At 47.3% G+C, this 23,766-nt stretch overlaps 1 protein-coding gene across 1 annotated transcript in view; it reads right to left on the minus strand.

The window, feature by feature from the left end:
- Positions 1 to 23,766, minus strand: part of LOC116827871 (alpha-2-macroglobulin-like) — a 57,416-nt gene that overhangs the window by 13,952 nt on the left and 19,698 nt on the right. Inside the window, 19 exon segments of the mRNA XM_075066933.1 lie at positions 2,516 to 2,681; positions 4,604 to 4,666; positions 4,668 to 4,679; positions 5,018 to 5,086; positions 5,088 to 5,163; positions 6,465 to 6,549; positions 8,510 to 8,686; positions 9,170 to 9,253; positions 9,851 to 9,902; positions 15,497 to 15,618; positions 16,235 to 16,361; positions 17,506 to 17,734; positions 18,421 to 18,544; positions 19,689 to 19,691; positions 20,090 to 20,210; positions 21,100 to 21,270; positions 21,739 to 21,888; positions 22,331 to 22,473; positions 23,437 to 23,500. Coding sequence (XP_074923034.1) covers positions 2,516 to 2,681; positions 4,604 to 4,666; positions 4,668 to 4,679; positions 5,018 to 5,086; positions 5,088 to 5,163; positions 6,465 to 6,549; positions 8,510 to 8,686; positions 9,170 to 9,253; positions 9,851 to 9,902; positions 15,497 to 15,618; positions 16,235 to 16,361; positions 17,506 to 17,734; positions 18,421 to 18,544; positions 19,689 to 19,691; positions 20,090 to 20,210; positions 21,100 to 21,270; positions 21,739 to 21,888; positions 22,331 to 22,473; positions 23,437 to 23,500 — 2,038 coding nt within the window.

A 23,766-nucleotide genomic window follows, 5' to 3' on the forward strand; every position in this document is an offset into this window, starting at 1 on the left:
CCCAGCCTCAATATCCAAGTGCTTCCCAACTCTTAACAATGGGTGACAGTACCCTGAGGGGTGGGGGGACACGATCATAACTGCCTTGGAGGCTAACAGTTGGGGGAGAGGAGGGTAGAGACGAGCCTGGAGGAGACCCACAAAGGAGTGGGGGGAAAAAGAAAGAAGGCGGGTGGGAGTTGGAGAAAAAGGGAGAGATAACTTAGAGAGGCCAGAGTCTATCAATCAAATAAGCAAACCTCTAGGGGAGAAGGAACCAGAATACACATCATTGTGTGAGAGATCCTACGGAGGAGGGCAGGAAAGAGATGGGGAATCTGCATGACATGGGTGAGAGGGAGAGAGAGACACTCAAAGGGAGGGTGGAAAGGAGAGAGGAAGAGAGAAGACGCCTCTAAGACCTGGCCAACAAACACCAGATTTTGTGCCACTAAATTATTTGGGTTAGAGCGGTTGTGACTTTTCTGTACCCTGTATCTGGGCCATAGGTCATATACCAGCATAAAGATGCCTTGTAACGGGTAGGGCCTGCTACGGGAACTTCATGGTATGAAACACCTCACACTGCTATAACTGCGTCCACACTGCGAGAGGTCGCACCACTTTAATTATACTAGTACAGATTAAGAAGAATGGACTTTTGTGTGAAGACATAGGCCTGAAGGTCCATCTACCCTGGGGAAATGCTCCGTGTTAGAAGAGAAAACTGCATTAAAGCATGTCCTCGGTAATTATGTCTCGATGCCAGAGAATTAGAGAGCAGGATGCCTGGGCTTACAATATCATTTGCTGTTGTAAACTTAGGCTATGGGTCCCTCAGAGTGAGCACAGGCAGCTAATGTGATTGGTTGGCCAAAACCAGCTTGCCTGTTTTTCCACCCCAACCTGGACTCTGTCTAGATCTGCAGCAGATCGAGGGACATGATCATTCACCTCTAATTCTGAACATTGGTGAGGCCTCATCTGGCTTACTGGTGTCCAGTTTTGGGCCCGCACACTACAGAAGAGATATGGAAAAAATTGGAAAGAGTCAGTGGAGGGCGCATAGCAAAAATGATGATGGGGACTGGAGCACATGACTTATGAGGAAGGCTGAGGGCACTTGGGATTGTTAATCTGCAGAAGAGTGAGTGGGAGATTGACAGCTTGCTTTCAACTAACCTGACAGGGCGTGTCAGAAGAAGGATGGAATCTAGAACTGTTTCTCAAGTGGTAGCCTGATGACTAGAACAGAGTTAATGGGTACTCCAAGTTGCAGGGGGAGTTTAGGTTGGATATTAAGGAATTTTTATCTAGGAGGTGGTGAGGCACTGGAGGCCGTTACTGGAAGGGCTAAGGTGGAATTGGGTATCCTTCCGCTGAGGTATTTTTAAGTCACGCTATAAAGCCCTAGCTGGGATGATTCTAAAAAAAAAAAATAGTTGGCATTGTCTCTGCTTTAGCAGGGGGTTAGGACTAGATGACCTCCTGAAAGGTCCCTTCCAACGCCTGAATATCATATTGATTCTTGACAAGGTGCTGAGTTGTCTTTTGCAGTATGTCAATAATGCATTTTCTAACAAACAGTGAGTTTCCTCTCCTGCATGAGGCCTATGATGGTGAGGTCGTTGCTTGCAATGCGCAGCGGGACAGAGAACCAGGTGTCTGATGTGATAGGAGGGAACTTAGAGTTTGCATGTGCCGGACATGACCACTGCAATAACAAAGCCCGATGGTTCATAGGGTTTGGGGGCAGCCTGTGTGCGTATGTGTGTGTGTGAATGGCTTTTGGGTGGGGGAGAAGGAGCCTGTGTGCGTGCGTGGATCCTGGGGCAACCCTGCATATGCTTGTGCATTAGCTTGTGCCTGGGGCAGGCTGCAGTGTGTGTGTGTGGGGAGAGAGAGATTTGTGGGGTGCAAGGCAGTAGGACAATATGCCTGTGATTTTGTGGGCTGGGAAGTAGGGGGTATGTGAGAGCTTTTGGTGTGGGAGGCAGGAGGAAGGAGAGAGATTTGGAGACTTGGGGGAAGGAGGAAGAGAGTAGGAGGAAAAGAAAGGAGAGACCAGTTATTTCACAGTATAGAAAAGAGGGAAACGGACTGAAACAAGCAGAGGAAAAGCTAACAAGCTCGGGAGTAGAGGAAGGAGGCAAATGGAGGGAAGGCAGGGACAAGGGAAAGGGCAAATGCAAGAGAGACAAATGCAAAGGGAATCTTAGCAATTTGTCTAATGGGCAGGTTGGATACTGAAGGGTGCAATCAATGACCCAGTTTAAAAGAACAAGGAGTCCTTACAAGGGCAGGGATACAACATGCTGTGAGTTCAGAAATCTGCCTGGGCTGCCTCTCTCTCAATCTGGTTTTTTCATGTCAAATAACATTCTCCCGCCTGGTGCTGGCCCCTTGTAACATTCCTCTGCTTTGGTTTCCCCTCTGAGCACCTGTATATGATTCTCAATACACGGTCACCTTACGAGTTGGGGAGGTAGGGCCAGGGGGCTGGGATGCAGGAGAAGGGCCCATCGGGAACTCTCACCCTCTTTCACAGCTTCCTTGTAAAGCGAGTCCAGCAGTGTCCTGCGCTTCTCCTCCTTCCCAGCCAGGGCAAAAGCGTAGGCCAGTAGCGCCCTGGTGTACACGTGGTTTCCTCTCTGCTCTGCGGCCGTCTCCAGACAGAACAGAGCATTACGGACCACAGAGTGCTGTGTGAGGAGAGAGACATGGGCTGAGAGGGTGAGGGGAGGTCACCATGGAGGTGAATTCAGTCTGTGAGCTCGACAGGGAGGAAACAATATGAACTTTTTCCATTTTATGAAGTATTTTTTTCCAGACTTTCTGACACACGGGTAACTCTAAACAATAGCTTAGAGCCAGATTCCCCAGGACACTCTCTCGCTTTCACCACTCCAGCAATGTGCAGTGGCTGGTTTACAGCTGCTTTGCATCACTAGGCTGGCACTAAGCATCCAGAGCGAACCAGTGAGTCCGGCCCTTCACATTTGGTGAATGGCGATGGTGTATTGGGGAACCTGGCCCTTTAAATTTGTCCTGTGGTCGGTCCTCACTTAGGAACATTTGAGAAGCAAAGTTTGGAATCAGACATTTCCCGTAATGACATTCCAAGGGATACCAACGTGCACAGGTGCATACACAGCAGGGCAGTTCATCTGTTTTCGTCAAAGGCTGAGAATGGAAAGTCCAGCAGACAGTCCCATTTTCAGTGGCTTGAAACTTTTTCAAACTGTTTTGATCTGAACCTTCCTAGCCCTTGGTGTCTGCTAAGAGAGAGGTTCTTTCTGGGAAGCTGGAGGGAATGAGCTCAGCTGGTTTTGAGACAGGAAAGCCTGAAAACAAAATGCCTTGGGGTTTATACTCCTTCTAACTGAGAAGGGCTTAATCAGGACATCAACTTTCCTCAGCAGTTAAACATCAGGGATCAGTTAGTCTAATTGATAGTAGATGGGAACTGACTGCACTATCATCAGGAACAAAGTTAACAAAGCAGGTCCATGTTGGGCACATACCACTTGTCTTGTCTGACCACAGCCAGTAGCACAACACAATCTAAGCCTGGTTTAGACTCAAGTTACAGAACTCATGCTTTCCCTTGGTGGCAACAGCACACTGAAACGCACACGACACATAGACAAATCTAACCCAACATTCTATCAAACAGCAACTTCTCCACAACCCTTTGGGGAACATACGGACTCCGTTTTTCGTGGAGAGCATAGACCCATGTCAGTGTGAGTTATATCAGCACAGTGTAAGTGCATGCTCACTGGAAGTACCAGTGTAAGCGGATCCTCTCAACTGGCAGTCCTACATGGAACATTCCCTTTTAACAGAGACGTCTTGGTGGCAACTTGTGAACCAAGGGCCAAGATGGAAGTCCACCTGGCTTTTTACACAGGTTGCACAATTCTCCACAGCCACAGCTGTTCCTGCTCTTTATTTCCCACTCTGCTGCGTAACTTTCCCACATGACATGAAAGTCTACTGATCACAAGCACAAGATAGATAAATACAGCAACCACAAGCAATGCTCGCTGAAAGCGCACAGAGGACACTGGGATGCCCTACCCAAATGCCCACCACAACTTTGCCACTGGCCTGATACTCAGATGATACACAACCCTGGCACAAGCTGGCCCAGTGTGAATTCACTGCACAATATGACATCTTTTTGGTGCTCCCTGAAGTGTGATAAAAACTTTTTACCAGGGTGCAATTTCTGGTATGTGGACAGAACTAACTGAAGGAGAACAGAAATCAGCCCTTGATGGGAACCCATTTGGCCTACTGCAACTGTCAAGGGGTAAGTGTTAGTTACCCAAGTGTGAAATATCTGTAAACTCTAAGCTTGTAGTGTGTGTAAGGAGAGCATCAAGCAAAACATTACCTGGAAAAGTTTTTAAATAATCATCATATAAAAGGATAAGAGATGAGACAGATACCAGCATCCTGGACTGGAAGGAAGCTACAGGGAAATCAGTTCCGATTAGACCTCCATGTTAAAGTCTTTCTGACTGGATTTCCCTTTTTAAAGGCTTCTCTCTTCGGGATGGAGGCGGTGACTTGGCGGTCCCCAGCTCTGTTTTGGCTTGAGGGGTAAGCTTAATACAGTGATGAGCAGAGGAATCTCCAGCAGCGCAATGTGATGTAGGCAGAGAGGCGTGACCTCATCTGTCAACCCCACCCTGCAAGGATCACAGGAGAGGACATTAAACCCGTACACCCCGAGCCACTGGCCTCCTCCCTAGGGACGTTCTACAATCCCTGTTCTTTCCACACTGGTAGCTTCCATGTACCTGCTCTTTCTTCCACGACCACGGTCACTCCTAGTACGTATGGTTCTCCCCTGCTCTTGACTCCTCCTTGGTATGACTCCCATCTGCCCCATTTCCAAAGCCCCTGCCCCAGCCCCATGTGCTGCAGGTGGCTTGCTTTGCATGCGCAGTTGCAGCTTTCTCCATGTCACTGGAGTCCTGTATGGGTCCATGAGGCCCATGGGAAGCTGTCTGGTGGATTACGTTACCTTTATGGCATTGTTCAGGAGTGTGCCGGAGCTGGGACTGCAAGCGTTGTCCGTCGCTTGCCAAAGCCAAGGTCAGGGCGTCCTCGATGTGCTTGTCCTCATGAAGATTGAGAGCGGCCTGCGCAAAGGACTTCGAGGACGTAAGGCTGTCAGCCTGAGACAGAGAGCTGGACAGGCACTGAGAAGCTCCCACCCATTGCCCTTCGTGCTCACTAGAGGACGGGTCCTGGGCATTGCCGCCTGAATGAAGCAGCAGGGGCGGAATGCTGTGGCCATGGGCCAGGGAACAATTATCTCATTCAGCACCCTACTGACATGCAGCAGAGCCTAGGGAAAGCCAGCAGTCGTGATCTGATCAGGGGCACAGCAAACGGCCCATTTTATGACAGGAAGTGAGCCAACTTCTGCATTAGTTTCGAACAGCCAGGGCACAGCTTAGGATAGAAGGTGCTTGCTCCAGACCTGAGAAACAGCCCGACAATCTTCAGTGACCAGGACATGGCCAGGACAACTGGCTCTGATTTTATTGTAAAACCAGCAGCACAGCGCCCCCTAGCATCAGGGATGGGGTCAGCCCTTCAGAGATACAATATGCCTGACTGAGACCACCCACCCCGCTCCCTGCAGCACAGCACCCCTAGCACCACACTGGCAAGAGATCAGTAGGGGAGAGGGAAGAGCACCCCTACAGACTGTCCACTGCCACTCCCTGCAAGAACCTGTTTTTTCAACCTGCAAGGCATGCAACTAAGCATCGAGGGGCGTGGAATGGCTCCACCCTCTTACCAAGCCTCCTCCTTATCTGAGTGGCAGTGGTGGCTAAACTTTTCTAGTGCAGATCAAACAATAATTTCAGCAGGGGACAAGTAGTCACAATCAGGACTTTGGGATGATCTCTGCCCTGTTCTGACCCCTGCACCTGCTCATGGTAAACACAAAGGGCAGCTGAAACTACCAGCAAGTCACTCAGCCAGGGAATCTTTGGGCGACCCCTTTACACCCAACCTCCACATGAGCCTCTGTACAGGAGAGTGAGTGCTGACTGTGCGGTGTTCTAGACACACCTACTGATGTTATGGTTCCTCAGGGGGATGTGGCCAGCTGAGAGCAAGTTAGAACAGCCCCCAGGCTGCTCTAAACCGTGAGCTGAGCAGGAATCAGGGGGCTGTAAATGGTTAATAAGCCCAAAATCTCAGGCCTCGAGCATACAAACTAAAGGAGATCTCCCTTCCCTACCACCTCTCATATTGCCTTATCCCACATCGATCAGCTTAAGCCTCCTCCCTTCCTCCACCCCGTTTTGTTTTTCATGATTCCCAACCCCACACAATTGTTAACCCAAATTTGGGAAAAAAAAAGCTTTCCCCAGGGGGTTTTTTAAAAAAAAAAAAAAAAAAAAAAAAAAACAAAAAAAAAGAGAAAGAATTCAGTAGCACTGAAATCTTACCAGGTGTTCCCTGGTTGCCCATAACGTGGCCCAAATGTGCTGTAGGAGCCATCCTGGTGTTTGTACTTCAGCTGTGTCTGGTAACCTGAAATGGAGAATGAAGTTGTGTTTCACTGCATTAAAGTCCAGCTGTAGATGTCAGCCAGGAAAAGACAATCTTCAGCCCTGTCTACACACAAACATCCTGCTTTAATTGTACCCGTAGCATTAAAATGCTGTGACTCCCCTGTGTGGATGTAGTTAGGATAGTATAAAAGTGCTAATACCAATACAGCTTGTTCCCAGATGGGAAGGGGGTAGAACTGCATCCACATTAGGCGTTCTACTGCTTCAATTATTTTGGTAAACTATCACCTCCTAACTGAAATAGTTACACTGGTACAAAGCTGGGTTTAGATCAAGCCTTAGACGCAGAAGCAGGTCCGATGTAGAGCACCAAGCCAGGCAGGCCTCCCATTCCTAAAAACAGCCTCAGTGTCTCAGCAGAGCGGCCTTGGTCTTCTGTTAGGCGTTAAAAGAAGTACAAGCAACAGGGTTATGATGTGCATCTACTAGCCACCTATACCAGGTTCAAGGATCCCTTTGCAGCACCTAAAATAAATAAATGGGAAGGCTGGCTCTGAAAGATTGCTAACGCTCATTAAAAACAGGGTGGAGCAGAAATGGAGAATGAGGAATAATCAGAGGTGTGACCCAAACTGAGGCTCTTCTGAAAAGTGACGATGTGGAAACTGGAAAGGACCTCTTGTCACTCAGTGGCTCTGCCCTAGGTGTGTTCAGAGTCATGGCTACTGGCTTTACTGGCAAAGGTCATGGCCACATTAAGAATAAAGAAGCATTACCAACATTGCCAGCTAACACATATTTCAATCCTAACACAGACAAGGCACTTGTAGTTTCACACATGTTGGCTGGTTGAGTTAACCTTAGCAAGGAGCTTACAGTTTACCTTGATCAACAAACATATTAAAATTACAAGTCCTTCCTTCAAGGTTTTTAAGGCCCAGCTTGACAAAGCCCTGTCTGGGCTGATTTAGTTGAAGATTGCTCCTGCCATAGGCCCTGACTTCATGGGTGCTCAGGGGCTGGAGCACCCACGGGGAAAAATTGGTGGGTGCTCCTCACCGAGAAGGAGGAACGCAGCGTGCTCGGGGAAGAAGCAGGGCAGGGATGGGGATTTAGGGAGGAGTCCAATAGGGGAACGGAGGGGGCTGAGTTGGGGCCAGGCCAGGGGCAGGGTGAGGGGGCACCTGTGGGTCCTGCTTTGGGCAGGGGGTGGGACTAGATGACCTCCTGAGGTCCCTTCCAACTCTGATATTCTATGATTCTAAGTTGGCTAAATGCGTTACAAATAGAGAAATCTCCTCTAGTGGCAATAAGGCTTAAAACCAGGTTTTGGTCCATTTACTGCTGCCAGGCCTGCAGAACCAACCCAGCTCTTCTTCTCCGCCTTGCTTGTCATCAGCAGAAATGCATCCAGTGCAGTGCAGCACTCAGGCTATGTCCACATGGACCCATCTTCTCCCATCAAGCACTTCCAGAGAGTAGTTCTCTGTGTTCCTAGATGTCACCCTAGATCTAAGCATGCTATCATGCTATGGCACCCCCTGTTGGGAAGCGATCTATTGTAACACCAACCATTACTGGAGTAACTACTCAGAGTAACTCCTCGGAAAGGGAACCTCTGACCTCCGGGGCGGGGTTGGGGGGAGGGGGTGTCAAAGGCGCTGGTTCGAAGGTAAATGATGAGGGGTCAGTTGTGACGGGGCTGCCAATACTCTGGTGGCTATATAGGCCATCTGGGGAGCCGAGTCTGGTTTGCTGGGGCAAGAGTGAATTACCACTGGGCTCACACACTGGAGGGCAATGGGATGAAAGGGCTGAGGAGGTACAATGCGTTACCCTCCCCTCAAGAGACAGGTGGTCCCCTCAGTCTGTCCATCCTTCCCACTGGGAGCATTATCTGAGCAAGGCAGACACAAAAAGCTCCCAGCACAACTTTGGAAGGGAGCAAGTGAAGAAACAAAAGCCCCATCCCTCCTCACCACTGACTAAGTATCCGATGGCCTTGGATTTGGTCTCCTCGCTCAGCTGCCCTGTCTTATTCAGATAGTCCAGGACGTAGATGTTGGGGGCAAACAGGACCATGTTCTGCTCCCCACAGCCAAAGGGCATCTGGAGAAGCTGCTGCAGGTTCTGCATGGCTGTGCCCAGGATATCGCCTGGGGATGGAGACACAGGGAGTCAGTGTCGTACACAGCCGGCTCGTTGAGGCAGAGTGCACCGCAGAGCAAGTGTGCTAGTGTGAGACATCCATAACAGGCTCGTGAGATCACAGGCAACAGGAGGGAAAGAGAGACACACACAACACAGAGAAAGGAGGAAACAGAGAAATACGCTCTGAGAGAGAAGGGACACATGAAAGGCAAAGTGAAAGCCGTGTTGCTGGAAGGACAGATGGGAGCACTAGGCTGGATGAATAGCTAGAGACGTGGGCCCAGAGGCAGAGGTAGGGGGAAGGAGAGAGAAAAAGAGGTGGAGTGCTAGCTAGTGACTACAGCAGTGGGCAGCTGGGGGATAAATGGAGGGGCTGTGATGGGTGCACAATGGGGTGAGGAGTGGAACGGGTGAAAAGACCACTAATGTCAGGAAGGGGGAGGGAACCGGCAGCAGCACCCACAGCCGAGTTCTTCGGGCTCACTTACCCAGCACTGAGAAATAGGCTCTGGCTGATCCCTGCACCACGTTCTCTGGGAGCTTCAGGGACATTGGCTGCGGCGCTGTCTTTCCTGGGGAAAAGTGACATAGATGGGATTGTAGTAAAATCCCCCCTGTGTAACAGTGACCAGGCCCCAGCACAGGAGCTAGGACACTGCCCTTGCTGCTGTCTTTCCCCTGGCACTGCACAGGGTCTCCCTGTCTTTAGCAGCTCCATCCCTCCATAGCTTTAAGGTGAACCCCCCACGCATCCACAACTCCCCTCTCGGGCTCGGATCCCCCTCGCCTCCCGCCCAGCCCTCCACATGGAGTGAGGTGCCACCACCTGGTGAGGCAAGTGAACTGCCGTCTCCAGCTCTTTCTCTGGCACCTTCCCATTTGTAATTTCATTCCATGGAATCAGAGAGTGAGAGAAGGGGAAAGCCCCATTAAATCCCATCTAACCCATCCCCCCAGGACCCAGGTCAGGAATGTTCCCTAAGACCTAGGCTTCCAGCCCTTCCCTTGGGGGCCATATTAGTGTTAGGAAACATTTCCTTGTTATCCAGCTGGAGGTGTCCCACTTTCTCATTTCCATATTACTGCTTCTAGTTAGCTCTTCCCTTCGGACACCCGGGGTTTCCAACCTTCCCTTTGCAGAGGCAGGTCAGGAGAGATGGGGCTCTTACCAGCTGCACAGAGCAGGAAGTTGTAGGTCGTTTCCTTCGCAAGCCCTTCAGGCTTCAGGTTGGGGAGGAAAAGGGAAGGGGAAGGAAAATGAGAGAGGTGAGAACCTGCAGAGACACTGAGCACCTGGTGGCAGAAACATCTGGCCAGGGGTGATGGGGAGAGATGAGGAGAAGAGAAAATGCTAAGGTGAAGAAAGAAAGAAAGAAAGAAAGAAAGAAAGAGCAGAGCATGAATCAGAGAAAGAGGGAGACTAGCAAATTCTCATGTAATAATAATTCTCATGAAGTCAGCAGATAATGGTTGGCTATTGGCTACTAACAAGTTATTGCCTCCTCACTGCCAAGAGGAGGATATTGCAGTGCTCTATCATGGGTGATTAGTTGCTGGTAGCACACTGTAAAACCTGGACTTTCCTTGTTACGCAGAGAGAACTTCCAGCTTTATACCATGTGCTGGTGCTGATAATATGCTGTGATGCTAATGAAGTGATGTAGGGGCTCGATCCTGCCAAGTGTTAAACTTTAAGCCTGACTGAGGTCAATGGGACAACTCATGTGCCTGAACTAAAGCAAGCTTTGCTGGGTCAGGCCCAAAGCGCTCAATGTCCTGAAATGACATATTGTAATGACTGCCGGACCACCTAGACATTCACCATTACACACTCTGGCCAATTAGTCCTGTAGGGATAGAACTCAGCTCCTCCTGCTCCAAAGGCCCAGACCCCCATGGCTTGTGCTAAAGAAGAAGCCCTGTTATTTATTGAAATGACCAGAACAATTCTGACTAAAACTCAGGAACTAAACGTGAAAAAAGAGTGTTTAGTCAAATCAATTTTTGGTTTTGGAACACATCCTTCCCCTGCAATTTTTATTCTGAGAATAGTCAGTTTCCCCCCTTTTAATAACTGTTTTCCAGCATTTGCCAGATGGAAACCGGTAGCCAAGCATGAAAAGGGGCTTTCCCTCACTTTCTCACACTTTTAAAAAACCTTTCCCTCTCTTTCTGCAGTTGGACAAAGTAAAAAGTTTTAAAAAGTGTGTGTGTTGGCAGGGGGGAGGGGAGAGAATCCAAACGTTGACTCCATCCCCACTAAAACAAAATCTGAGGTTAATATTAATGGTTTTTGTTTTGTTTCAAAATGTCTTTTCAAAAGTAATCTCAGTGACAAATCTGCTGTTGAGTTTAATTTTGAACATTTCACATAAAATCCAAATGTAGTGATCAAAGATGTTTTACAGATTCTTTTTTTCTGATGGAAAATTCACTGGGGAAAAAAAATCCTGTTTTCCAACCAGCTCTTAACTCTTTGCTAGCCTAGCACACACAGATTAGCATTTCTGATTCCATCCAATAGAGGGCAGTGGTGCACTAGTCAGTACTTTAAAATAACAGGGCAAGACTAGTACACCCCCTACATTCCAGCAAAGTGAATATTCTTCAGCTGAAGAGGTTTAGAAATAATTTATTTGGAATTTTGTTGTGAAGAGAGTTTCAAAGTTCTTTAGGTCCCTATATGTTGAAAAACGAGCCAAGTTATAATTCAAATTTCACTTGGCATATAGGAGAACTTTAAAGCAAAAGCCAAAACACATTTACTGTAACATGACAGAATCATAGAAATGTAGGGCTAGAAGGGACCTTGAGAGGCCATCTAATCCATCCTGCTCAAAACATGGCAGAGCCAAGTACATCTAGACTATCCTGGACAGGTGTTTGTCCAAACTGTTCTTAAACCTGCAATCATGGGGAATCTGCAGCCTTCCCAGGTAACCTGGGCCAGTGTTTACTTACTCTTACAGTTAGAAAGTTATTCCTGGTATCACACCTAAATCTCTCTTGCTGCAATCTAAGCCAATTACTTCTTGTTTTACCCTCGGTGGACATGGAGAACAACTGATCACCATTCCCTTTCTAGTACATATTTGAAGACTGTTATCTTGTTCTCCCCTCAGCCATCTCTTCTCTAGACTAAACATGCACAATTCTTTCAATCTTTCCTCATACATCTGGTTTTTTCATTTTTGTTGCTCTCCTTTGGACTCTTTCCAATTTGCTCATGTCTTCCCTAAAGCGTGGCACCCAGAACTGGCCACAGGATTCATTCTTGCCTTGAAGCTTAGAGAGTGTTTTTTTCTGTGTTGATTCAATAATGTGAATTGTATCTTTGCCTTGCTGAAAAAGGTGGGCTGTGTTTCTGTAACTCACAGAGGAGCTGCAGTATTAGGTAATGTGTTACTGCTTATATCACGCTATTTAAAAATGATTAGTGCTTTCCTATAATGGAGAGAGGAGTGGCCACCTTCTATCACGTCATATTGCTCCGATCAGACTATGTAACAAGCTATCACTACTTCTGTATTACAGAGAATAGCTATGGAGGTTTATATTAGGAGTTATTGTTAAGTCTCATTGGATGTCATTTTAAAAAAATGGGAACAGCCATGGGATCCTCATCACAAAATACTGCAAGAGACAAATTTATAGAAAAATATACCCTCCAAAAATGGCTTACATTATCTTGAGATTTTTTTAAAATTATGAAGTTAAATGATTTAAAATAAATAATGATAATTCATAAGAAATTCAAAAATATTTTAAAGGCAGTCACTCTCTGTGACGTTATTGATATAAACTGGGACCATATAGAAAATGGTTTGCAACCAAGGTCCTGTAGTGGCACCCAATCTTATGTAAAGGGGGTCATATAAGGTATCTAAGACCAGGTTATGGGTTGATGGTTTATGATTTATTGCATGTCTGTTCTGTCTGTTCTTTTCGTAGTGGAATTATGGTATTGGCTGCTATACTGTCTGTATTTACTTTTGTGCTGTTTTGGAAAATCCCAGGCAAGTGGGTGTTAGCTCTGCCTAGCTGCTTTGATGGCCATAAGGAACCATTCAGCTACACAATTGACCTTGAGGAGGAGGCAGATTACGCCTTGTAACTCAGCAGGTGATTGCGAGAACTTGGCCCATGTGGCTGCGACTCCATTGCTGTATTTTTCCACATATTAACAAACGAAGTGTTCTTACCCTGGAGAGAGGCGAATATAAGCTGATGCTCATCTCCATCTTGTCTTCAATCCTGACTCTACCTCTGGAGGGACTTTGCTTACAGCTGAACGCTCTTAACCAAGGGGACTGAATCGACCCTCCCAGGCTGGGATGTTCTCCAGGACTTGATTTGAACCTTTGGCATTTATCCAATCACTGCTACAGCCTGTACTAAGAACTTTGCTTTGTATGTAATTGATTCCATTTAACCAATTCTAGCTCTCATCTTATTTTTTTTTCCTATTTATAATCATATCTTTAAGGTTTTATATTCTTAAAAGCTTGGCAACAGCGTGATTTGTGGTAAGATGCTGATGTGATATTGACCTGGGGTCTGGGCTGGTCTTTTGGACGAGAGAACCTTTCTTTTTGGGTGTTGGTTTTTTCATAACCGATTCATCCCCCGGACGAGTGGCACTGGTGTGATACTGGGAGACTGGACGTGTCTAAGGAAATTGCTTGTGTTGACTTGTGGTTAGCCAGTGGGAGAACGAAGTCATTCTTTGTTTGGCTTGGTTTGGTTTGCCTTACGAGGTTGGAAAAACCCAGCCATTGGGTGTGACTGCCTGCCGATTATGCCCACTGTGACAATGCGGTATCTTGGCGGTGACCAACTGAGAGTGCCAATTCAGACCAATTGCTCAAAAGAGGCAGGTCACAGCCCTAGGCTGTCGTTTTTTTCCACCTCTAACGGCAAACCAAACCAGCGAGCAACAAATGACTTTCGTCTAACCCCCTGGCTACCACAAGTCACACATAGGCAATTTTCTTTAGAACTCCAGTCTCCCAGTATCACCACCAGTGCCACTGCGTCGGGGGATAATGGTTATGAAACCACACACCCCAATAAAGAAAGGTTCTTCGGTCCAAAGACAAGGCTCCAGACCCAGGTTCAAGTTACACATCAGATCTTACCCACAATCACGCTGTTGCCAATCCTTTTGATCTTAAAATCTTAAGGTTTATTTATAAAAGGGAAAAAATAGAGATGAGCGCTAGATGGTTAAATGGAATCAATCTACATACACTGAATGCAAAGTTCTTAGTTCAGCTGTAGCAGTGATGGAGTAAACTGCAGTTCTCAAAAATCAAGTCTCTGGAGAACATCCCCTGGGATGGTCATCAGTCCCTTTGTGTGGAAGCTTCAGTTCTGTAGCAAGGTTCCCCTCCAGAGGTAGGAAGCAGCGATTGAAGACAAGATGGAGATGACGGATCGCCTTTATACTAGCTCTTCCAGGTGTAAGAACCTCTTTGTTCTTACTGTGGAAAATTACAGCAAAATGGAGTCTGCAGTCACATGGGCAAGTTCCTGCACACCCTGCTGAGTTACAAGGCGTATCTGCCTCCTCTCAATGGGTCAATTGTGTAGCTGATGGTCCTTAATGGGCCATCAAGCAGGCTAGGCAGAGCTAACACCCACTTGCCTGGGATTTTTCCCAGAAATACAGCACAAAGTTGAAATACAGACAGTATACAGCCAATACTCATAACTTCCACTACAAAATGATACAGACATACAGACAGTATAATCATAACCATCAACCCATAACCTGGTCTTAGATACCTTATATGACCCCCTTTACATAAGATTGGGTGCCACTACAGGACCTTGGTTGCAAAGCATGTTCTATATGGTCCCAGTTTATATCAATAACGTCACACTCTCCCATACTCTACTACGCTGGTCACATACAGCACAAGATTTGTTACAAGTCCTGGAAGTGACCTATTAGAAAATGGGCCAGCAGGATTTACAAGAAAAAAAGTAAATGTTTGGAAAGGCTTTTCTTTGCTGTAAAATGAAGATTCAGGTTAACCAAAACATTTCTCATATGTGTGCTAAACTCACCAAATTTTTTCAATTAAAAAACCCCAAAATATTTTTCAATTCAAAATTCCTTTTTTTCATTTTAATTTTAGTTCAATGCTATTTTTTCTAAAAAGGGTAAAAAGATTGAAAGAGAAAAATACATTTCATGTCAGGTCACATCAAATATTTTATTGGACTTGAAACTACATTTTTTGACTGTTTTGGTTCACCATAAAAACCTGAAACATTTCCGTTCAGGTTGACCCAAAATGATTCATTTTTTTTTATGTTTTAGTTTGGCCAGTGAACCAAAAAATTGGTTATTCACACAGCTCTGTTTACGAAGACTATGATCCACATTCACAGCTGGTGTAAATCTGCACAGCTGCATTGAATTTAATGGAACTATGCCAATTTCCATTGCTGAGGGCTTGATTCCATGACTTGTTATGGACAAAACCTAAAAGTCATGGTTTCTGTTCCAAAATACACATCTGTGACAAACTTATCACCTTTGCTTATTATTTCAATCACATGGTGTAACAAGATACCAGTATTCTTCTGTAAGAAGTTATGCAGTATTCCAGTTTATACTGGTTAATATAGTGACTTATTGCTGCTTCTCTTTACAGTATTAGAGAATGTGTTATTGCTGAGATCATATTAAGTCATTATGGCTTCCCTATAAACCAAGAAGACGTGCAGCATTATATCAGTTGTCACAACACAGCAGTAAGTTATCATGGCTTCTCTATACCACAGGGACTAAACAACCCACCTACCTCCACTAACAGCTGTTTGATCACCGTGTCCTTCCGCCCTTTGTCTGGGGTCTCCACTACCTCGTTCCCGCAGGGCAGATCTATCTTTAGGGCCTCAGCGCTCACTGAGAAATTCACATTACCTGAAACAAAGAAGGATAAGTGTTCTGCCAGGCACTGCAGCTACAGGGGTGCCAGTGTCATTTGCATGGTGTTCTGCTTTGCAGCTCCACAGATTACATGGAAATTTCTCTAAAGATGGCAGAGCTAAAGTCACACTGTGCAGGCTAGCACTTTTGCACAGCTCTGTGGCAGCCTTCCAACCCATCAACTTCAGTGGCTACATCAAAAGGGGGTTGGGCAAGATGGAGAGGAGGGGAGTGCAGGGGCAGGTCTTCAGATTCTGCCGGCCAGACCCCTGCATGGTGTCAGAACCATCATGTCCCTTTTCCAGAAATTTCAGACCCAACCGATATTTATATGGCCCCCATCTCAGTAATCAGATGGTGAAACTGAGGCACAGGGACACTGATTTGCCCAAAAGCTAGACACTGAGTCCAGGTCTCCTGAGTCCAGTCCAGTGCCTCAGCCATAAGGCCAGTCTCCCTCCTTTCACAGCAGATCAGTCCCTTCCAGAGAGGATGGAGCCATCCAGTATCTGATCCAGAAATTTTAGAGCCACTTGATCCCTCACACAGAGGTTTTAGAGCCATCCATTGGTCCCTGATCCTGAGATTTTGGAGTTGCCAGGTCCCTTACCCAGAGATTTTGGGGTCACAGCCCAAGACACTGTTTTCCGTCCGTTCACACAGAGACAATAAGATTCTTCTTCCTTCTCCACAGGGGTAGCCCGGAAGTCATCAGATGAAGCCAGTGAAATGCTGACCTGTCAATTGTACAGAGTGGTGCCATCAGGCAGGCAGAGAGAGGGGTTCAAAAGGTTTGAGGGTAAATGGAGATGGGACAGTGCAGGGGAGGAGTGGGGCAGGGAGTTTGGGGGCCAAAGGGATTTGGTGGGGCAGGGATTAAGGTGAGGAAACCTGAGAGGTACTGTGGTTTGGGGAAGTGCAGGAGACTGAAGAGGGGCAGTGAGTTGGGTGCATGGCTCTGGAGAAACACATGATTTCAGGGCCTGAGGGATTCGGGACTAGTTGTGGGAATAAAGACAAAGTGGTGACCCTAAATTTACCACCTTGGTATGAGTCTGAGCCCTCTAGTGTCTTGTTAGGGGAGGAGGTGAAGTGCTGGCTGTGGTGGGTGGGAGGCTATCTGGGAGTAGCAGAGAGAACAGAATGCGGACCATCAGTGAGCTTAGTGAAGGGAAGGAAAGGGATGGGGAAGCAGATGAGAGGGCCTTGAGGGCCCTTAACACTGTAAAGCTTCTTCCCGCTTCTCTTTATCTAGAATAAAACCCATTTAAATAAAAGCTGAGAGAAAAGTCACAATAACTTTGCAGGGACCCCCTTCCTGAGTCCCCTCCAGTCCCTTGTGCTGGAGCAGGAATATACTGCAGGCTAGTGGGGCTAAAGAGTCAGTGCTGTTTCCATGGATGCAACAGGCCAGCAAGTTTCCCAGAGGCTGCAGTGCAGCTGGGGGTGTTGTGCGGCATGAGGTCAAAGGCCAAGCATATGTGTCCATTCCAGGAAGCCTGGAGTCTCCACTAGAGTAAGGGGTGATGCACGGTGTTTGGTCACCCCAGGTATCTTGCTTGGGGTTCATGAGATAGGCACAGGAGGTCTAAGGCCAGGTGCCTTCAGCCACACAGGAAGTTGGTGTCAGGTATATCTGTAGCTTGCAAACCTTTGTCAGCCAAACAGATTCCTTCTTTCATAACGCCCATTCTGTACCCCTATGGTAACACACAGGAACCAATCAGATTCCTCTTTCCCATCACCCGTTTCTTTCCTCTGTAAGAAGACACTTTCCTAGGGGCCAATTATCTGCCTCCCCTGGATGGGAAGCCATGTTGCAACTGGCCCATGTGGTCTCCTCTCTGGTCCCTGCTGAGCAAAGCTGGGAGTGTCCCTTACCCTGATGCAGCGGGTCAGGTAATTGAAGACAGTGGCCTTTAGTGTGAAGGCCTCGCCGCGCACCACGGAGTAGGGCAGAGTGAGCTCCACGAAGAAGGGCTGGAAGGCTCTGAGGGACACAGTCGGGGACATGCCAAAACCAGTGTCACTTGAATTGCAGAACGCATTGGCTTTCCATTCTGTTATGGTGTCGGGGATGGTCACGGCCAGATCAGCACTTCCGACAGACCTAGCGACAAAACAAGAACAAGGAGATGGGGGGAGCTTTCCTAGCTTTGGGGAAAACAACTGTGTCCTTCACAGCATCCTGAATTACACCACCCACAACCCTTTGTAACTACAGGGTCCCTCAGGAGCACTGGGGGTGTGCATGCTGGTCGGCTATTGCAGGCTCACTGCAGACCACTTCCTCCCATCCCATCCTACATTCAGCTCTGCAGAAGAATCATCCAAGTAACAAGACTGGGGTTGAGGTTCCACAGTGAACAACAGAAAATCCCTCAGACACATGGATACAGAAAAGGATGAAATGCATAGCTAATAGCGACTTCTGACCAAAGCTAGGACCAAATAGAAATTACATCTCCCTCTGACACACACACACATCCCAGGTGGGTCACATAGTGATGGATCACTTTACAGGGGATTGTCTATTGTGATCCACACAATTAACCATCTCCCAGTTACTGAGAGAAGAAGGAGTGGTTGTGGTATATTAGTAGAACTAGTTACTTCTTGCCTTTCCTCTACCTGCCTATCCATCCCTCATGCTTGTCTCTCTCTATTCTATCTACAAAAGGTACTCCATCTATCATAGATGGATATAAGCACAACTCATGGTGTTTGAGCAACATCTTCTGAGTGTCTCTGTAACCCAGTTGACCACACTCATCACATCCCATAATCATCACTTACTTCACTGTAACTAAATCCCAAATCCACGTCTCAGGGAAATACTTCCGGATGGTCTCCACTGGGCCATGATCGATGATGTGAGGCACATGATTGATTGCATCCAAACTGAGTCCATACATACGTTCTTTTTTAGATATTGGGGTGCAGGGTGTGGCAAGAGGAGAGAGGACATAATATGTTAGACCTTATTCTAAACCATGGCACTTTGTTTCCAGTTAGTGATAGGCCTGATCCTAAACCCAAGATCTAATAACCCTTCCTCACAAACTTCAGCCATGTTCAGACGCAAACTTAGACCTGTCCCTGCTTGCAATCAGTCAGTCATTCTCTTCCGCATGCAACTCCCAGAGTCATCATCTTTTTAGAACCTTTTTCAAAGTCATTGAAAAAACATCTCCATTGCCCTATTGTGATCTCAAACTGTTTGCTTTCTAAAGACTTCTGCACCCTTTACAGGACATATTTATTCCCCCACCTCCAATCCCAGAGTGCATGGGAAGCCCAGATGTAATGACTGTGTTGAAGCAACTCCTAGAGCCCTGCCTATATCCATTTCAATATGGAATTAGCCTGTGGAACTCACTACCCCAAGACATTATAGATGCAGTAGCTGAGTCAGATTCACAGGAAAAAAAATTGTGTTTATATATGACTAGGAGTAGCAGCAACACTAGTGACACCAGCTAGGGTTCACATGATCAAGGATATCAGTCATCGTATGTCAGGATACAAGTTGATGAGAAGCCGTAGGCCAGGAAGAAATTTACCCTACAGTACTGCACAGTGAGGGGTATTACCAAGGTTTTCCACCTTACTCTGAAGCAGCCACCATTGGCCACTGTCTGAAGAGGGATCCTGAACTAAAAAGATGACAGTGCTGATCCAATATGGTCAGGAGGCAGGAGACTGCCATATATAGACCAGTAGTCTGATGTTCTATAGTAGGAATGGGGACATTGGATTAGAGGGTCAGTAATCTGATCTGGTTACTCTTCATTTCCACTAGTTAACTGAGAGCATAATTAACACTATTATTTAGCCATCCAATCTCAGAGTTCTTCACAAGACTAAGTATAATTAGTTCCCTTTTACAGATAGGAATATTAAGGCATAAAGAAGTGAATCATTTCACTTCCAAGTTCAAGTTGATGGGAGACCTGAGAATGGAGTACACATTTCCTGATTCCCAATCCTAAACTCTCCCCCTGGGTTCACACTCCCTCCCCATTGAACCTGGCTCTTTTTCTGCTTAGTTTTTTCTCTAGCACTTGCTGGAAGGTGAAAACCTGGAAATGGAAACTGTCCTGTCCCAGGCTGAGAGAGCTGCAACCAAAGTCAGAAAGATTTAGCAGCCGTTTTGTGCCAGTGCAGCAAATCTACATTAGGAGGTGCAAGGTGCCACTGCATCAGTGTAGTTACAACAGGGCATGTTTCCTTAGCTGGTGGAAGATTAGCAAGCAGGTGGTGCAAGCAGATAGGTGAGCAAGCAGGTAGAAATGGACCAGATTCCTATTTCAGGACTGACGTTAGTGGATTTCAGCCAGCACAGCTGAGAACGGAGTCTGGTCCAATTGGTCTAGTTTCCATGCAGAGGAGAGGATGAAAGGGAGGGGAGGGTGAAAGTAGGAAAAGCAGCTAACAGGGGGGTATAAGCGGGGTAAAACAAAGCAGGATCTTTTACCAATACCTGCCACCACAGGTACATATGGTCCAGATACACCATACATTGTCTCCATGCAGAGTCTGGGCTTATGGACCTTGGTGCTGGTGAAGACTTTTAAACCCATCTCCTGTAAAAACATAACCCAGACAGCCATGTGGTAAAGTTAAGCATACATCGGGAGATAAACGTGCCATCTGGACTGGACTGGGATGTGACAGACTTATCACAGAGCAGGGATGGGTCATTGCAAGAGTAGATACTAAGGCCTGAGAAGTCAATGCCAGTGTGGCTGGCGGGAAGCCAAGGGCGAGGTCTATGTCACTGAAAGGCGCCGGACCAGCAGCTGGAGTGTGTCCTCAGGGCAGGTTCATCAGAGGCACGAGCAGTGCAAGCTCCCGCCATGCACTCAGCCCCTGCCGGCTTGCCTCGGCCCTGCCCTGGAGGGAGTTCAGGCTCTCTGGCCCAGTCCATCCCCTGCCTCTCTGCTGAAACGCCTAACAGTCATTGTCAGGTGTGCTGGGGTTTGGGTGATTTGGGAGTAAGTCCCACTGGGAACAAACCTGAAATCCCACAGGACATCAAACCCTCACCAGGTGGGGCTGGGTAATTACCCTGGGTGCTGGCTCAGAGCAACACTCCGCACATGTGTGCATGTGTGTGCGTGTGGGTGTCGATAAAATGGAGACTGGCACTTCACAGAGACCTACATAGACAGGATAGAGAGCATGTGGGACAGATCTCTTTGACAAAATGGCTGCAGAGGCTGAGTTGCTCATTTCTGGACTCTATTTCTTTGCCCCAGCTGTTAGGACGTCTCCTTGTCATGTTTAAATTAATGATGGGGAAAGAGGCATTCAGTTCCCAAACCTACAGTGTTCCCATCTGGGGTTTCTGGCCTGCTTTAGTTATTACTTTGAATGTTCTGGTGAAAAAGCATCCAGCTCAGACAGCATCCAGTGAGGAAATCTTCTGAACTAACAGTGATTTCACACACTAAAGGGAGATGTGGCGCTCACCTTGAGAATGTTGTAGGTGTCCCCTTCACCATCAGGAGAAATGGGTCCGTAGATGAATCCATTTAAAATGATGTTGTCGAGTTTCACACAAGGGTTATCGTCTTCTTCCTCCAAATGGTGCTCCCAGTAATTATAACCCCTGATCTCCTTCACTGGGAGCAAATCATACACCTGTGGGTATGACACGTCTCGATGTCAGTGACCACAGGCCCAATATTAATAAACCAGCATGTGCCACCTTAGTGATCACAACTTTAAACTAACACACCCATACATGCAATCCCAGTTACCCTACAATAACAAACCCTACAGTAACAGACTGACTCCAGGGCTCAGCCCTGACTTTTTCATAATAATCGAGTATGTGTGACCAGTGCTCACCAATGGCCTTTCAGTAATAAATCATTATATGTGGTTGTGTCCTCACAAGTGGCCCCAGAACTATAAACCACTGGGTGCAGCAATAGTTTTCATGAGGGCACTACATAGATCAAGCAATGGGCGCAGTCCCTGTGCTGATGAGGGACCCTACAGTAACAGACACACTGCTCTGCCCCAGCTCGCACGAGTGATTCTCGGCACTTTCCAGACAAGACCAGCTCTTGTGTCTGTTGATCACTGGGCCAGGCTGGCACTTACAGAGCTGGGCGAGAGCTCAGTTTCAGGCTTCATGAGGAGGACACTCTTGTCCACAGCACGGACGGCGCACACCGAGCCCGGGGATGCTCCAACCCGGAGGTGAGTGTCGGAGGCGGGGAGGCCCTCGGCCGGTGAGAAATTCAAGTCCACCTGCAACCCCAGGAAAGAAGTTAGAGGAGCTACTTCTCCAGATACCTTCACACACTGCCCTGCAGCACAACTCAGTCCTGGAACCGCCTCATTCAGCTCTGCCAATGCCCCTCAGACCTGCCCTGCAGCCCCCTGCTATTCCAGTGCTGGGCTCCGCACACAACTCTGCCAATGCCCCTCAGTGCTGGCCAATGCATTTCAAACATGACCAGCAGGGCCCCCATATGTCAGTTCTGCTTCCACCCTCCATAATTCTGTCTATGCAAATTACTCCTGATGTGCATTCATCTCTCATATTCAATTGCTGATCCATGGTCAGCGCCCCATGGGCTCATGCAGCCACTGAACATTTCCTGAGTCTTCCCTGAAATTTGCCATTCCAGATTCCACAGGTGAACCACTGTCCATGGGTGAATGCAAGTTATAGAAACAGGATGCTCACCTTATTGGCAAAGCAGTTTTCAATCTTGAAATCTTCGGAATTGGCAATAACTTCCCCGCTGAGTAAAGTGGTGTATACGAGTACCCGGGCCAGGGGGGCGATATCAGGCCCCACGGGGAGCCGGAGCTCAAATTTCTGAATAACTGGCAAACAGAGAGAAGGGGTGACTAAGCTCCAGGGCCACACATTTCCCTAGGCTCCCTTATTATGGCTGCAATATCATCCACCCTGAAAAATTCGCTATCCAAGGGTAAGAGTTTTGGCGCATAGTTGAGGCTTTTGACTCTTACTGCAGACACCCGGTGTGGGATATTCAGGTGAGATGGGTTTGGTGGATCTCAGCATGTCCCTTAAATCCATATCAGCTAGAGTCTAGCACTGTCTTCTGTCAGTGCAGGATGCCCCTGATCATGCAATAATGAAGGCAAGGAAAGAAGTGCATGTTGTACAGTGGCTCTGTGCGGAGGGTTATGTGCACAGGGCTGCAGAGGGGCTGGGATTCCACACTCCTTCTCCTCAAGGTGGAGTTTGTCCAGCCAGCCTGAATCGGTCAAACTGGGAATCCCTTGAGACTGCCATTAATGAAATGAAATCAGTCAGGGGAACTGTGTGCATGTCAAAGGGAGAGAGAGATCACGACTAGTGAGACAAGAAGGAAAGAGAGAAAGCGAAGAGGAGAGAAGGTTGCTTTTCTCGGCACTTCCTTCAGACACAGCACTCAGCCTCCCAGGACAGACAGAGAAAGCGGTGGGGAGAGCTCACAATGAGAAAGGGCTGAAATTTTTCAGATTTTTTTTGTTGTTGAAAAAAGCAGACCCACATCAACCAAAACATTTCACAGATGTGTGTGAGATTCACCAAATGGTTTTTGTCAGAAAACAAATCAGCAGCAAAGCAGAAGGTTTAGTTTTGACATTTCCTAAATGAAAGGTTCTGTTTTTTAATTCAAAACAACTCCTCATTTACAATTTCTCTTCAATTCTATTTAAAAAAGATTAAAGCAGCTCAAAAGTGAAATGGTTCAGTCGCCCCCAAATAATTATTTTTTGAGGTTTCTGGTTCGGCCAGTTAACCGGGAAATCAGTTATTCACACAACTCTACTCACGTTCTCCATCCCCCACGGGATGCACCTCAGTGCCTGCCCTCACGATGCCTCCCTTGGCCATCACCTGCCAGGAAGAAGAAACCCTCCTGTTACTGGGGTCTTGGTGGGAGGTGGGGGATGCTTATCGGGGAATACTGGGAGTGAGGGGTATCTATACCGATGCCTTCCTCTGGGGAAGGAGCAGAAAATCCCACAGAGCCAAACAGAGTCCCAGACCCAGACTGGATTTACTGGGACCTCGACCAAGTCAGAAATTCTCTCTCCATGCAGAAACCATCCACTGGCTGGCCAGTTCTGCATTTCCTTCACTGGTTTTTACATATAATTGTC

This window comes from Chelonoidis abingdonii, chromosome 1 (assembly GCF_003597395.2).
Source record: "Chelonoidis abingdonii isolate Lonesome George chromosome 1, CheloAbing_2.0, whole genome shotgun sequence".
NCBI classification, from domain to species: domain Eukaryota; kingdom Metazoa; phylum Chordata; order Testudines; family Testudinidae; genus Chelonoidis; species Chelonoidis abingdonii.